Source organism: Manacus candei, unplaced genomic scaffold (assembly GCF_025592945.1).
Source record: "Manacus candei isolate 608988 ecotype Guabito, Panama unplaced genomic scaffold, ASM2559294v1 h1tg000047l, whole genome shotgun sequence".
Lineage (NCBI taxonomy): Eukaryota > Metazoa > Chordata > Aves > Passeriformes > Pipridae > Manacus > Manacus candei.
In genome coordinates, this window is record NW_026138095.1 from 3,003,719 (window position 1) to 3,019,735 (window position 16,017).

Genomic DNA, 16,017 nt, shown 5'->3' on the forward strand with positions numbered 1-16,017 from the left:
ATATGGGTGTAACAGTCATCACAGTGATTATTATTGCTTTAAAGGACAAGTTAATGTCATTTAAACATTAAGATCACATTAAGTTCACTGAAAGTGTTCCATTCACAACAATTTATGAAAACCTGCTTGAAACAAAGGTGAGTATGTGTTTGAGCCTGCTTGGAAATCCCTGCATGAAGCCCTGTCCCTCCACAGGCTCTTTGCTGGGGTATCACCACTCATCACGAGAGATGTGCTCTCAGAAAGTGCTCCAATGACATGGATATGGGAAAAAACAGCAGATTCTTTAACTTTTCTGTCAAATTTGGCTAAAATGTATTACTTGGGCACATGCTCTTTCAAATATGAAAGTGAACTCAGCAGAAACACTTCCCAGGTATTGGGAGCTAAACTGGGGATGTTGTTAGAAAGCAGGAAAAAAAAATTTGAAAAAAAAAAATAAAGGGAGGGGGTGCAAAAAAACCAAACAACCTTTTTTTTTCCTGTGCTGACAGTGCCATAAAGCCCAACTATAGATCCTGCAACCATTTCAAAGGCAGGAAAGGCTGAGGCCTTCACTGTGGTGTCCACTGGCTTTGAAGTGCCGAAAGCAGCTGCTCCCAGCAGATAGGAACTGTGGTGCTGCTGGAGTTATTTTTTTCTTCAAAATATACTTTCAAATCTAACAGCTGCAAGTAGAACAAAGTTGAGCTAAAGTATATTTAAAGAAAGAAAAAAAAAAGCCACCAGTTTCTCTCTAAGAGTGTTCTCAGTGGATACTTCAAAAGCAAGTGGCACTGAATCAGATGAAGCTGGAACCAAGAGAGACATACTGCAAGATCCAAAAGTTCTTCTTCACCTTATTAATGGATTTCAATGCATTTGAAAAGTTAACAAACTGCCATGGTTTTATATGGTTTTGTCCTAATTCTTTTTCAAGCAAAAGAAAAAAATACATAAATATCGGTATATATCAGGTCGTTTGTTGTTAAAAATATCAGATAAATATCAATATATAACACATCACTGCGGTTAAGCTTCAAGCAGAGTAATCTTTCAGCCCCACAACCAACATGTTCACAGCAGTAATCTCTTGTAAATCAATATTCCAGGAGAGTCCTGTGAAGCACGGGCAACTATTCATATAAAGCAGAGAGGTGAAACCACAGCTCCCAAGTCCCTACATTTCCAAAATATTTCTCAGATTGGAGAACAGGATAACACATCAGTTAATTTGGTTCTCCATTACCAATTTGATTAAATTTATGGGCAGGTGAATTGTCCAGTGTGCCTTCAGCACTACTCCTGCCACTCGCTGTGCCAAGCGACTCAAAACAGAGCTCAGGGTCAATTTTCCTTCCCTTTGTGTGTAAATTCCAACTGACAATTAGATTCAAACACTTGAGGCAGAACATCTCAAAGCAATTACTACATTTTTCAGGTAGCTAAAATATCCAGGATTTTGGCTGGGTGTCATTTCCAAGTGGAAGTCTGCAAGAGCCCTGGTGAAATGTATCCCCAGTTCTAATTTACTGCTCTATTTAAACAGTTTCAATCAGCCTATTCCTCCCCAAGTAACAACCAAAGAAATATGCAGTAAAACAAGGCAAGGAAAAGTCTGCTTTAAAAATGGTTTAGGAGCTCTGAAGCATAAATAGAGGGTAATACAGAGAAACAGAAGTTGGAACTACTGAAAGGAAATTTTAAGTGTGGAAGGACTGAGCTCATCCTGCCCCGTGGTGGGGCTGAAGGGGCTTTGTGCAGCAGAAAGGACCATACAAAAGGAACATCATTTCCAGTGATAACCCACTGCAATCTGTAGGAAGGGTCACATATTTTTCATGCTCACAAGTTTTCAAAGAACATTCCAAATGAAGTACAAAGAGAAACAAATTTTTAGAAAGGGCATAAACAGGATTCTGCTGAAAATTCTTCTGAGGCTCTCATTGTTTAGCTGTTCAGTGCTGAAACCCTTTCCTTTGGGTTCCAGTGATGTCTCATAAAGCCTAGCTGTTCTTTCTTACAGTAAAAGCAGCTATCCTAAATAAAATAAAAAGGAAGTAGTAAACTTGTCCTCTGAGTGGAAAAGGCTCTCACTGATGTTGACCACAATATCAACATTGTTACAGAATAGCAATGTAAAAAGAGTCAACAAAACCATTTTAACCCTCACATTAATTTCTTGGGTTTGGGTTTTTTTTGATCCAGTCTCCAGAAGGTGTAAATATAATAGGACTGGGGGTATAAGAAAACACATAAAACCCAACCATGATAACACAAGACATTATCATTTGCCTTTAGTGAGCAAAGCCAGCTGAGTACTGGGCAGAACATTTTATCTATGGCTTGGTAGATCTTACCATGGATAATAAAGAAAAAAATTACCATTTGTAGGTAGGAACAGGAATGTCCTAACTCCTGATACGCTGCAGATTAGTATTTACCTCTCTCAATCATGTTCCTAAGACTGAGAACAAAATCCTGGCAACTCAAGTGCTGACACTGATAATTCTGAGTGAGGACAAGGAAAATACTTTGATCTGAACCAACAAACTCCCTCCTACACAAAACACACTTGTTGTTCCTCCTGAGCACAGGCAAAGGTCTCTCCCAACACCCACCAAAGCCATCTTGCTCCTTAATTCCTTGAAAAAGCCCCTTCCAGATGGGCCAGAGCAGGTCTCGTGCCAAAGCCAACTGCAGTGGTTCATCCCCTTACAGCACAGAGGATGAAAAGAAATGAAACCACATCCCCTGGTGGAAATGCAAACTTACATCCACATTGATAAGAGAGAACTTCTATGGATTAATCACATTACTCCTATGAAGCACTAAAAAAACCTTTTAATCCTTTAACAGGTGTTACCAACAGAGGCCACTTTACTTCCGTGACCAAGCAGCATCTTACACCAGCTGGGATGGGCTGTCCAGCTGTGCAGCTCTCAAACCTCTATCATGCAACAATTTGTCTACTTCTACTTCTGTTTTTTTCCCTTCACACTCCATGACACTACTGAACTCAACTTTCTTGTCTCCACCCAAATGTTTCCTGAATATTCCCCAACCCTGAAATTACTTTACAAGAGAGAAAAATCACCATCAGTGGGCCAAAACAAGCAGTTGTAGGAACACACCCCACGCTCAAAATGATAAAAAGAACAAACCGCTGTTCCTCGACAAGAAGAAAAACAGATAATGCATTAAATAACTTAATCTGGTGATTATGAAAATAGGTGTTGCCACCTGTAAGCCTGGGAAACAGTCTGAAAGAGTCGGAGGTACAAAGGATCACAAAGAGGAAACAAAAATATTTTCTGTGGGGGCTCTTCCTCCTCCATCCCCCAACAAATCAACTCTGCAGATCTATAAATTGTGTCTTTATAGGAAGGACAGAAACACACAGTGAGAACAGGGCTAAGCCTGCCCCAGGAACTGACCTACAGCTGCAGGAAGGGCTGTCCCTCCTCCCCTCCACCTGAAGGAGCAAAGCCACTGACCTGTTGTTCATAGTTTTTCTTGACCTCCTCCAACTGCCAGGAGAATTCTTGGGATTGTTTTTCCCGTAGCAATTTTGATCTGCTTAGATCAGCTTCAACCTCTGCCATCTACATGGTAAAAGAAAGGGAATATTTAATTTAATCTTTTTTTTCTTTTCTTTTTTTAAAAAAAAAAAAGGCAGAGCTTGAAATGTTCTGATGTTTCTACAGTTGTTTGTAAATCATCAAAGAGGAGAATATCACTTGTTGGGAATGGTAACAACATCGTTTGTGGTCAAAATGAATATTCAGTCACTACAGGATTATTAGTTACCCAAAGACAGAGTGATCACTTATGTCATGCCACTCCCTAATTACAAAGTATTGACTCAGTTTTTCACTCAACAGTGGTGAACATCCCATCAAAATTAAGTGAATATTTTTTTCTAGACACATTTAAGACTCAAATATATTTCACTCAAAAACACACTGCCTGTGGAAATTCAAGGGAAATCATGTGTGAGTCAGTGCATAAACTGCACATTTAAAGTAAGTTTACATTAAATCAGAAAATAACTTAAAAGAGAATTATTTGGCTGCAAGTGAAGTTCTCTGAAGATAGTCATCGCCTCTGAATAATGAGTCCCACAGATTCCAGCACACAGCATCAAGGAAGCAATTTCACAACTCAATTAACAAAGGCTTTTGTATCAAAAGCACAACTGTTAGCTGCACATCAGGCATGTTTCCAGGGGAATATTTATATATATATATACATATATATATATATATATATATATATATAAAACTATGCTGCAGTGCATACTCATCAATTACTTTTAGATCTAGATCCCAACACAAGCAGTGAATAAACCATCTCCCTAAAAAATGTCTCCCTAAAAACGAGCAAAGGGTGCAGGGGTCGGGAGGGGCAGTGCTGCCACAAGCCCATCTGCTACACAAAAAGAAGAAACACATGAATTCCTGAACCACAAGCCAAAATCCTGCTTGGCCTAAGGGAGTGCTCAGCCTTCAACAGATGTCTGTGCCAACTGGCCTGGACATCACTCCCAAGCCAGGAAAGAGGAGAAAAGGCAGCACTCGGAGTGGGAAAAGTATTTTATTGGAAAGTAGTTCTGCAAGAGAGGAAGGTGCAGGACTAGGAGCAGTTGGCCAACTAGAAAGTAGTAAAATAGAATAGAAAGGAAGCAGCTCTTGAACCTCACTGTACTAACTGCCATTAAGAAAAGGGACTTCAATGAACATTTTATGAATAATTTCCTCCCGCTCCAAACTTACTCAGATTGCACATCCATGGCCACACTTTACTCAGGTCAATAAAACCCAGAAAAATAACAGGTCTTGTTACTGTATTAAAGGATTTTTTTTTCCTAACAGAATGAAAACATTCTAAAATGTGAAATAATAACATATGCAAAGATTCTTTAAATCTACTGGCTTTTGTGGTTTACTCATTAGGTCACATTCATATATTTCCTACGAGTGCAGTGAAGGTTCCTGATCATTATTTGCCAAACCCAGGAAGCCCCAGATCTAAAGTACCATGACACAGTCTATGTATTGTTCCTCTTTTTGTTGGTTATTATTGGGGAAAAAAAAAAGCAGATCCTTCAGTTAAAAACCACCACTCCCCCATCAGTGGGCATCAGGTGACTCTTAATAATCACAAGCTCGACAAAATAGGAAGCAGATGGCAAAAAAATATCACACAGCCAGACTAATGAATCCAATATTGACTACAAGAACTGAAAATGCCAAGCCCCATCCTACTCATCTTCATAATTAACTTTACCACACCCCAAAAATGGCTTTAGAAGCCCAGTATTTCTAATGTAGTTAGAAGTACAACGTTGCTATGGCTACTGCAGCTGTTGTTTTATAAGTGACACATCCCACCTAACCACAAAACAAGGAATTTTCCAGTATGTTCCAATGTATCAGGTGATTTATCTAAAGAGTATGTGGATGCAGAATCATAGCAAAAGCCAAAGCTCTGAAGAGAGCCACAGCAGTGTTCCTTTGATGTATTTCCTTGGACCTTGGCTCCTGCAGAACAGTGTTACTCAACTGTACAAAAATCATTTACTATTTCTAGATTTTAGCAGGCAAGTAGGGACAGAGTAAACCTATGGCTAATTCACGGAGCACAGTAAAACTCACTTTCAAAATTTCCCAGACTGTGGCAGAACTCTAAAAGAAATCTACTGTCATTTTAAAATTACAAGTGACTTAAGTTTTCCAAATTCTTTTGCACTTTCTTTAGGTTTGGACTGGTTTTGTTTGCTGGAGGTTTTTTAAACAAATGAAACTATTACTAGTCTTTCTAGAATGAGACTATATCTCTTTTGGAGCAGAAATAGGGTACTACTTTAAGTCATCCTGAAGAAATTGCAGGAGAGTTATGTAGCACAGAGAATGTCAGATTAAAATAGTAGGATTTGTTGTACTGCCCTCGTGGGTCCAGTTTGCTGAATGCCTGTTGCTTTTATAAGTTTGTTCTTGCTTTTTTCTATTATTTGCTGTCTGCATGGGTCTTCAAAATACCAGCAATGAAGACTTTCATAAAAATAAGTTCATGACAGCAACAGAAAGAGAATTTCCTCAATTCTAAGCCAGCATCCTGAGCAATCCATTGCAGTGCCAGCCTGCAGCACCCTCCTGTCAGCAGCAAGGTTGGGTTACAGTAGGTGAGTTTGGAACACTGAGTATATGGTCAGGCAGAATTACAAGCTGCAGTTATGCTTGGAGATCTCAACCACACGAGGGAGTTAAGGAAATATCCCTTTCCTCCCCTTCTTTTTCATCACCTGTTGCTTGTTCCTGATTTCACCCCCTGGGCTGCATTTTGTGAAGTCCCAGAGGGGACGGTTTAACTACTATTTGCTCTGTGAGAAATTGGAGCCAATAAAATCTTGTTACTTAAATTAAAGCCCCTGTCTTTTAGGGACAGAAAAATGGATTTTTCCATCCTGCGCACATGACTGGCAGCAGCCACAATGGCCCTGCCCCTGCTTGGGCTCCAACTGATTACAGGAGCTCATTAATGGAAGACAGAGTCGTTGGGAAAAGAGTAGGAAGAGACACACGTTTAAGTGGAAAATGACAAACGTTGTTCCATAGGGTGTATAAACTAACACTTTATACTCTCACTCCTGAAAAATCCCTAATCAGTATCATAACTGCAGATATCTTTATAACAATGACAACTCGGGCTTTGTTAGAAAGATGAAACAACTGCCACCATCCCTTTCTGACTTGCTGGCAAAGACACTACATTGTGAAAGATTTTGATGTAGCACTCTCAAGTGGAGCATGTTTCTGGCATTATAAGATCAGAATCCGCTATCCCACTGCGCCAGAGTTTCAGAAAGGCTGGCATTGTGACCTCCTCACCCGCTGTTTCATTTCTGCAGAGTCTTTCTCTGAGTTCAGCTCCACCTGCCGCTTAAACTCCTCCAGGGCAGCGCCTGCCTGCTGGGCCTGCAGCCTCTGTACCTCCGTCACCCGCCTCAGCTGCTCCTCCTTCTCCCTAGAAAGTCACAGAAAATTTTCAGAGTTCAAGTATCAAATAAAAGAACGAGTGTGCTGGTGTAAAAGAGAGGCCTTTAACCCGATCAGTCGAAAATAAGTATTCAGATTTCAATTTCCTGTCCCAGCTTCTGCCCAACTTCCCTTGGCAGGGCTTTGAAGAAGGGAATGGAAGGCCCGAGTTATTTTCGCTTTCTCCGGTTGGATTTCGCACGCCCAAACACGGCCTTCAGAGCTCACAATACCTCCACCTTCAAAGTCTGTGTTGACTTCAATGCTTCACTACCTGCTGGAGAAGTCCCTTTTTTTAATCCCACCATTACACGAGATTCCATGAACAAAATTTAATATATAATTAATAACAAACGAGATTTAATTAAGTTATATTTAACGCACCCCCCAATATTTAAACAAATTCCTTTTAACATGATCACCTACTCCCATTAAAATAAAAAATAAAAAAATTATCCCAGTGCCATCTTTGCTCAGACAAGGTGCAGGATTATTCCCTGCTTGGCATATCTCAAAATGCAAAGCAGGGTAATGCGTGACATGTGGTACCTTCTTAATCTATTAGAAACCCATAATGCTGTAATACCTATTCAGCCTTTGCAGATGTTAAATCTCTATGCAAAGATATTTTATATGAACAGCCTCTACTATTTGGCATATTAAACTCGAGACATCTACAGAAATCAGGGCTGGGTTTCTCAGGCATGATGGTTTATCAATAAGCAACGAATCTATCATATTTTATAATAAAAACCAGAGATGGACATCATATTGCCACAACACAGACAAAATCGCTGGTGACCAGTAAATATTTAAGAAGTTTTGATGTGATTCCTCAAACAGAAAGCAACCAGGCAGTGTTTGCAACTTTCTGTGACACGTTTCTATTGCCACAGGTCAGAGGAGTTGCCTGACTTCGCATTAAGACACCGGGAAACGTGACGGTGGCATCGCTGGACAAAGCTGGCTCCACCCATGGCTTGTAACAGAAGACACATTCAAACAGACCTGTGGCTGACATTTTCATTTTACAGGCAGAGAGGAAGTACCTCACGACAAATTTCCCATTTTGACAGAAATTATTTCCATATAAAACAAAGACTCTGACACATAAGAGACGGAAAAGCCCAGCTAATTCACCCAGTCTGTCACCTTGCCAGCACTGGAGTAGCTATTGCAGCACTGAGTGAGCCTTTCAGAAAGGTCAGGAAGCTGCCAAGCCCAAAGTTACAGTATTCACATCCTCTTCTGTGGTTTTCAGACCAGACTTTGACAATGGGACAAAGAACATAATCCTACATCTTCACAAAGGGGCTGTTTGCAGTGGAGGAGAGCAGGGTAATTCCATTAGCAAAGAGATCAAAGAAATGCCACAAGCCCTGAGTCAGTGTATTACTGTTTACTTTTATAGGTTTTTTCATGATGCATATTTTAAAGAAAAATAAATTCTTTTGGTACCTTACAGCTGATGGAATAATTGAGACGTAGGGAGACTGCTCTTCTCCTTACAGGAAAAGGAAAATACCTTTCTTACCCAGCAGAAATGAGGAAAACACAACAACATCCTGTATCACATTTCCAGTGATAATTGTTTAGGGGTTTTGGGTTTGTGTTCATAGAGGACCTGTGCAAATTTCTTCAAATTTGCTAGAGAGTATCCATCACATCCACACAGATATGCTTTATTTTCATCAATTCCATTTCCTAGAGTCCTCTGAGGACAAAGCATAATCTATCTATTAATAAAGTACCATATTCTCCATTCATTCACTAGACAATAAAAATTACACAGCAAAAAACCAACAAATTAACATTTTTTTCCCCCCATCTAAATTCAAGTGTCAAAAAGATCATTCAGGATTTAAATTTCTACCGCAGAGGATCCAAAAGATCACAACTGCAAGGACAAAACTCCTCCACCATTTCTCAGAATGGGCACAACCAGTGATGCTTCCAGAGGTTGAAGTGCTATGAAAAGCTCATTATCCATCAGCTCCAGCTGCAAAGGTGTTTGGCTCAGTTATCCCCCAAAACCCAAATTGTCACGAGACAATTTTGGTCAAGTCAGATGGAAACAGAACAAATCTAATACAAAAGGACGAGATGTCAGTCCTCGTGCCCTTAGTGAGGCTCCAAATTTATGCATCTTCTTCCTTAGGAAGATTATTTTTATTTTGAAATATTATGATGTAAACTCCTAGGAATCTGGTTTTATGCACCTTCCTTTCTTTTAAGGACTTAATCCCATGAATAAATGCAACATCTCATTATAACCAGAAATAAAACTTCATTTTTAAGGGATGTGGGAGCCAAAGCTCTCCACTTTTTGTGCAGTTCAGATTTGTACAGAAGCTTAGAAAACCTGTACAACAATGGCCCTTGGTTCACAAATATAAGAAAAGCTTCACTTTTTCTTCCCAAGACACCAAGCAATGTGCCTTGCATGAAGCACTAAAATATTCACTTTGAAGATTATTTTTTTTTTCAGTTGGACTAGTTGTGGGGCCCAAGACAACACAATTACACCACTTAAATCCCCTAAAGCTGAGCCGGCTTGAATGTAAAAACAGGGTGAATTTACTCCTTGGCCCCAATTTTAAAAGCAGCACATTCCTTTTGTTTCAGTGTATAAAGGATACAGCAACGGAACCAGGAATCTTACACAGCACAAACCATCTCAGGGAAAGTTGACTCTGAAGTCCAGAGTTACAATTTGTGAAAGCAGTTCTCTGAAATGTACTGATAAATGGGAAATACAAACATCTTACATATTTTTTCTTCATGCTTAATCATAAAATATTTGCTTTGCTTCCTGAAATGTTTTCTGAGAGGTAACAATTAAACACAGAGACATTACAGCATTGCAAGTCACGTTAATGAAACACGGGGCAATCCAGGGATTTACAGGAGAGGTTAATTAAACCTGGGATGTTGCAGCAAATGTTGGATGAACCAATATGTTACTCACAGGGTTCCCACCATTCCAACAGCACCCAAGAGCAGGAGAGGTACCTGTCTGGGTCTCAGTCTCTTCAATAAATTAAATTAAAACCCTTTAGGAGTGTAAGCACACATGTGAACAGAATGGACACACCCAAACTTTCCATGCAAAAGCAAATTCCAGGAGTTTCCTCTTAGTATGTTCTGTGTATAAGCTACAGACACAAGGACCCATCCAGTACACAGACACAGATATTTGACTTTGTACAGGGAAATATAAGCTGACCCACAGTCCTGCTCCTGATCCCAGATTGCCTCTCACATGGAGGTGCCTCAGTACCATCAGGACTCTACATAATGGCAGCAGTTAACTCAATTTATACCCAAATGCAAGATCCATGACACCACATTTTGGTGCCACAACCAATAAAAGCCACTCCACGCTGCAGCCCCTCTGACTTAACTCCTAGAACACCGACTATTTCAACTCCATAAATAATGTATCAAGGCCTAAAGTCCCACGTATTTGTAAAAGAAGGGGTTGCTGGGTTAGTTTATTGTTACACAAAAAATGCTTCAGTAGAAATGTCAAATCTTTGAAATACACAAAAAAACAACTTTGCTTTTCCTGCTCTGCTGTTTTGGACAAATGGTGATGGTGAAGCGCCAGCTTTGGGTCTAAATGCACCCACCCAGCCGTGGTTGGAGTATCCAACTCCACAGGCAGATATTCCAGGAAAAAACAAGGCCTCTCCTACTATGGCAGCACCCAGACATATGGAATATGTGCAGAACACTTCTTTTTTGGTGTGGAGAGGAAGAAAGACGGCGTGAAGTCATTCAAGCGGAATGATAACTAAACCAAAGCCAGATCAAAGCAGCGAAGAAGAAAGACTGAAATGTGAAGCTGAAATATTTATTGCCTTCAAAACACCATCCCTACCCTGTCCCTGGGCACTTTAATATTTCGAAGTTGTTAGAAAGCATTCTAACTTGTTTCAGCATTTCAAAGAAATAAAGGCAAAAATATAAAGCCAAGAACAATTCCGTCGTTCGCTCCCCAATTTTAAGAATAAGATGAGCTTGTCTTTATGAGAAAAAGCACAAATCCACTTATAAATTGTTTACAGTTTGCATAATTTGAGATGTTAACATCAAAAAGCTGGTCTGCATTCCTTCAAGTAAGCTATAACAATGAATATTTACAATACAATTATTATTTTAAACTATATACTTATGTTTTAAATAAATCATGAGATAACATTAACAACTAAACCACTACTTAGAGCCATTAATGAATTCAGAGTAAATAATACTCCACGTGCATAGTATCACACAGAAATAGGAAGAATAATGCATCACATTCAAAATTAATGGCTCACAAATTAACCAGACATCGGTTAAACACACTAATAATTATTATAACTATTTCTCATTATAATAATGACAGGGTACTGTTGTGCTAGGTGCTGTGCAAACAGAATAAAAACAGCAACTAGGAAATGATGAATGAGATGTGGCTGAAAAGGCTGGGCCAGTGTTGTAAATGTGGCTGGAAAGGAAAACGTTATAATTTCGCTCAACGCTGCAGAAACTGTCTCCAAGATTTAGATGCACCACATATATGAAAGACCACAGGGGCTCAGTTATCGAGGGAGGAGGATTAGGACAGAGATTAATAGTCATGGCTTTTCCATGCTGAGACGGCAGCTAAACCTCAACCAGGAGAACACAGAGGGGGGAATCAGAGAGACAGGTGGAGATAATGGCTCAGAAAAGACGAGACAAGACTGTAATTAAAAGGTGGACCAGCAAGTCAGCAACACAGACACTGAAGAGATTCATGAGATACCCAGAAAAGAGGTGCAGAGAAGGGAAGGTAGGGATCAGAGAGCAGCGCTGTGGCACAGAGAGCTGGGGGGAGAATAAAATAAACCATCTGAAGGACAAACTATGTGAGAAATCACCAGGCAGAGGAGAAGAGCCAGGCAAGAAGAATCACTTAACACTAACAAAGCACAGCCCAAGATGTGTGAGGACTGACAGAGCCAAGAGTGGTTGGCAAACCCAAGACAATGAGGACGAAGCACCAGGATTAAGCCTGTTAAGGAGGTACAAGGATGCAGAACTCATGCTGTTATTCTACTTACTTAAGGTAAATATTTTTATGGCTAAAATAATTGCACTATCATAGTTCACGACTCAGAATAATAATATCCATGTTGTAATGGATAATACAGAAATTTAATTCTGAGGGATAATGAGTATCCACTCAGTTCATCCCTTTCTCAGGTTGGTGTAGTGGACATGGACTTTCACAATTTTCGTTTCGTTAAAAGTATTGTTTGAATGATTAACTTCAACTCCTCAGTGAAGGTTGGTTGTGTTGTTGACGAAGCTGAAAGAAAGTTGTACAAAGTACACAAAAAGTGAAAGCAAAATTAAGATTATCAAGCATAACTGGAGTCATCCTAATCATCAAGCAACAACAAGGATCAAAGTTTTTTCCTTGTACTATTTTGTAGTTTTTAAGTGACCCAAAAAAGATGACAGCCTGAAACATTTCATGCTTTTTAACAATCACTAATTGAGTTCAATCCTCTGTAAGACTTTCTTTAGCCAACTGAAGGCTTTTCTCATTCCATCAATATTTCAAGGCTATGTAGTGCCCAAAATATAATGCACTGATTATATATAAAATACACAGATGTCAAAGGGAACCCTTTTGCAATTCTGACATTTGTCAATTATTTGTATATCCATTTAGTGAATGCAATAGCAATAACCCTTAATTCCATTAATTATTAGAATAGCAATTACAGCAAGTATTTAAGTGCCATAGCCTGATACACCAACGCTCTTCACCTCACGAGGCAACACCTTTCATTTCATACAGTTCTACATTTCCATAGCTGTTATCACTAGAGGGATGTCATATGATATCTCTATAACCATCTTGAGGGACATGACAGTCCCAGAGACAAGGACTAAAAATCAACTGCTACATTCTTTTTCCTCGGTACAACCGGAGCTTTCCTCCCAATACATATTTCATTATCGCCAGCAGGTCTCCAGAGAAACGGGGGGGAGGAGGGGGAAAAAAAACAACCTGAAAGGCTGTAAATAGTTACTAGAACACTTTATTTTTTTGCTTTTAAGTGAGGGCAATTAAACAAAGCTCCCACATTTTTGTGTCCTCTGCTCGGGGCTCACGTCGTGGCCCCCGGAGCGAGGGTGACGGCGTCGCGTTCGCCGGGGCTCCAGGAATGTTTACAATATGCTGGAAACTTTGACTGGCTTTTGCTCTAAAAGGTTTCAGATGCTCTCAGATCCCCGAGTGGAGAACAGCTGGCTGCTTTTCCACTGATTCTTAGAGGAGGAGGGATAAAAAAAAAAAAACAACCCACCCTATACCAAAAAAAAAAAAAATACACACAGCCCTATTTTAAAGAGTGGAACTATATCAGAACTCCTTCAGCCACATCACGTTACTGCTGGTTTTAAATCACAGACTTGGCTTTTTGTCATCATGTTGGAACTGTTGCAACAAGACAACACTCAACATTTTAATAAAAGATAATGGTGAACACAATGAACATGAGTATAAACTCTTAACAATACACTTTATTGCAACACTTGGAATTAAAGACAATGCCTGCTCATATTTCTTTAATTATTTCCGGCTTTAAATAGTAATAGCTTTTCCATTCCTTCAAGAATTCCCCTCCACACACAAATACTTCATTTTCAAGGAAAAAAAGGAATTAACTACAGGAAAAAAGCTACTCTTAGGCAATTATCCTAAAAATATTAACAACAAGCAGCAATTATTCAGAATCTGGATTCAACTTAAGAGGAGCAAGAAAGGCAAAAAGAAATTAAAAAATTAGCTTGTGGTTAAAGCTATCAGTGCCTTTATTTATTTATCATTGCATTGATGATTCCCAGGCTGTTGGGTTTTTCTGTGTTCAGTGGCATTTGTGACTCACACCACCACAAGGAGCCCATACAAGAGTATTTGAAGAAGCAGCTGTTTAAAGTTCTCAAAGGGTTTGGTACAATCAAATTATCAAGATTCACTCTAAATCACACATTTTTTTTCCAAAATATAATTTCTATATATAATTTTGAGAAGTCCAACTACAGCTTCTTTTTAAAATGTTGGGATCTAACAACTGCACGACTGCAAACCGCAAACAAAATGAAATTGTTTTCACTGCTATTTATTCTACCTCCTTCTGCCTTCCATCTTTACATGTTGTCATGGTTTGAGATAACCCCAAAATCCAATTCCCTAGCTCCATTCCCCCTCCCACATCTCAACTTAATGTGAGATGGGTTTTTCCAGACAAAACACACACCAGACTCAAAGTGAGGGGAAAGGGAAATATATTACAATGACTATACAAATAAATACCATATCACATTATACACATGATCACAACTATCTCTACCATGAGATATGTATTTACAGTGGATCAGATCTCTTCTCCCCTCCAAATAAAAGTCCAGGAGGGAAAGAAGGACAGATCCCTTCCAGTCTTTAAGCAGCAGCATCTTCTGAGGCAGCAGTCTGTCTGTCTTCTCCACATGCAGCAGCTGATAGCTGGATTTCTGCCAGCATCCACGAGGGAGGTATTCAAGCCTCTCTCAGCCCCATCGCCTCCAACCGAGGGGTCTTCCGTGGGCTTCGTAACCCCAGACAAGGTCGTATCACCACGGTCATATCACGAAGACACAGGGGGGTCTTCGTGACGGTCTGGTATCTCCAGGAGACTCAGCTCCTTGCAGGGCCTCTGTGCCCTGTCTCTCAGGCTGCCACCGTGGCAGCAGTGCAAGGGGGGGGGAACCAAGGTCAACTCCCCCCGCATTCCTCTGGCCGTCCCGGTCCAGCTCCGGGACGCTCTGAGCTTCTCAGCTCCTCTCTCTCTCCGGTGCTGCATGTCTAAAACTCTTCTCCTTAATAGGAGTCCATCTCCCTCTTTTCTCAGAGGGATCTCAAAGGAGTTTGGGGGACTGGTACAGTCTTACCCCCAGAACTCTGTCTCTCAGCTGCTGGCTCTCTTTTTCCCGGCTCTCCTTCCAGGAGTCCTTTCTCTGGTGCTGCATGTCTTCTGCTGCTCCTTCAGTCCAGGTCTTATCTCTGGCTCTCTGCCACCGTTTCTCTGGTCAGTCCCGGCTGCTGCTCTGCGCCCATGGAGAAAACATCTCCCAGCATAACTACAGGCACCTAGCCCAGCTTTATGCTGTTCCAGGTCCCCGCAGCCCCCCCCAGCCAGGGGCTGGGAGGGCCCAGAGGGCCCAAGGGGCTCAGAGCCCCTTCCTCGTGGTTCTACAACATGGCCACGTCTCCTCAACCACCAAACTACAGCTCTTCTTTTCCGGTGAGATGTTGACATTTTCGCAGGAGCACCCATTGGACAGAACTCTAAAACTTCCAGGGGTTTCCACCCCTTGGGGTCTACCACTTTTCTAGCCTCTGGGGGAAAACAAGATTCAAACCATGACACATGTTTATTTTTCCTTCCCTTCATCTGTTTCTCTCTTTATTAGCTCAGCAGCAGAATGTTCAACATTTATTTCTCTCAAATTTCTGTACCCTCACTTCCTTTACATTGTCCCTTCTGTGATGTTACAGAGAAAGGAAAAATTACACAAACACCATGGGAATTTTGCAGGATATTAGTAATCATAAAGACTAGAAGACCCTTACATACAGCTTCTGGTGCTAAAACTGGAGGTATTTTTATGTAGTCTGACTAAAGCAAAAAGAGCCTTTCAGATCAAACAAACACAAGCCTTCTCTCAACTTCTGCTTTTAGCAAGTGTGGTATCAAAGCCACTCTCCCAAGGCTTTACAGGGATCAATACCAAGTTTAAAAACTGAGAAAAGCTCCAGGTCCATGGATCTTGTGAAAATGTCAGGTAAGGAATGATCCAGAATAACCAAATGTCTGGCAAACCACAGCAGGAGATGACACAAGTAGAAGCCACTTGAATAAAGAAATGACTAAGGTTTCAAGAAGAATAATTAATACCAATAAAAAAAGTATTTCCTTCC

At 40.4% G+C, this 16,017-nt stretch overlaps 1 protein-coding gene across 4 annotated transcripts in view; it reads right to left on the reverse strand.

Moving 5' to 3' along the window:
• CEP112 (centrosomal protein 112) overlaps window positions 1-16,017 on the reverse strand; it is a 155,433-nt gene that overhangs the window by 93,532 nt on the left and 45,884 nt on the right. For 3 of the 4 annotated variants that reach the window (XM_051797644.1, XM_051797643.1, XM_051797641.1), the window contains exons 18-19: window positions 6,870-7,005; window positions 3,477-3,584 (exon numbers count right to left, since the gene is read on the reverse strand). In XM_051797644.1, the coding sequence (XP_051653604.1) occupies window positions 3,477-3,584; window positions 6,870-7,005 (244 nt within the window). The remainder of the gene's footprint in view (window positions 1-3,476; window positions 3,585-6,869; window positions 7,006-16,017) is intronic. The other variant, XM_051797642.1, reaches the window with a different exon arrangement.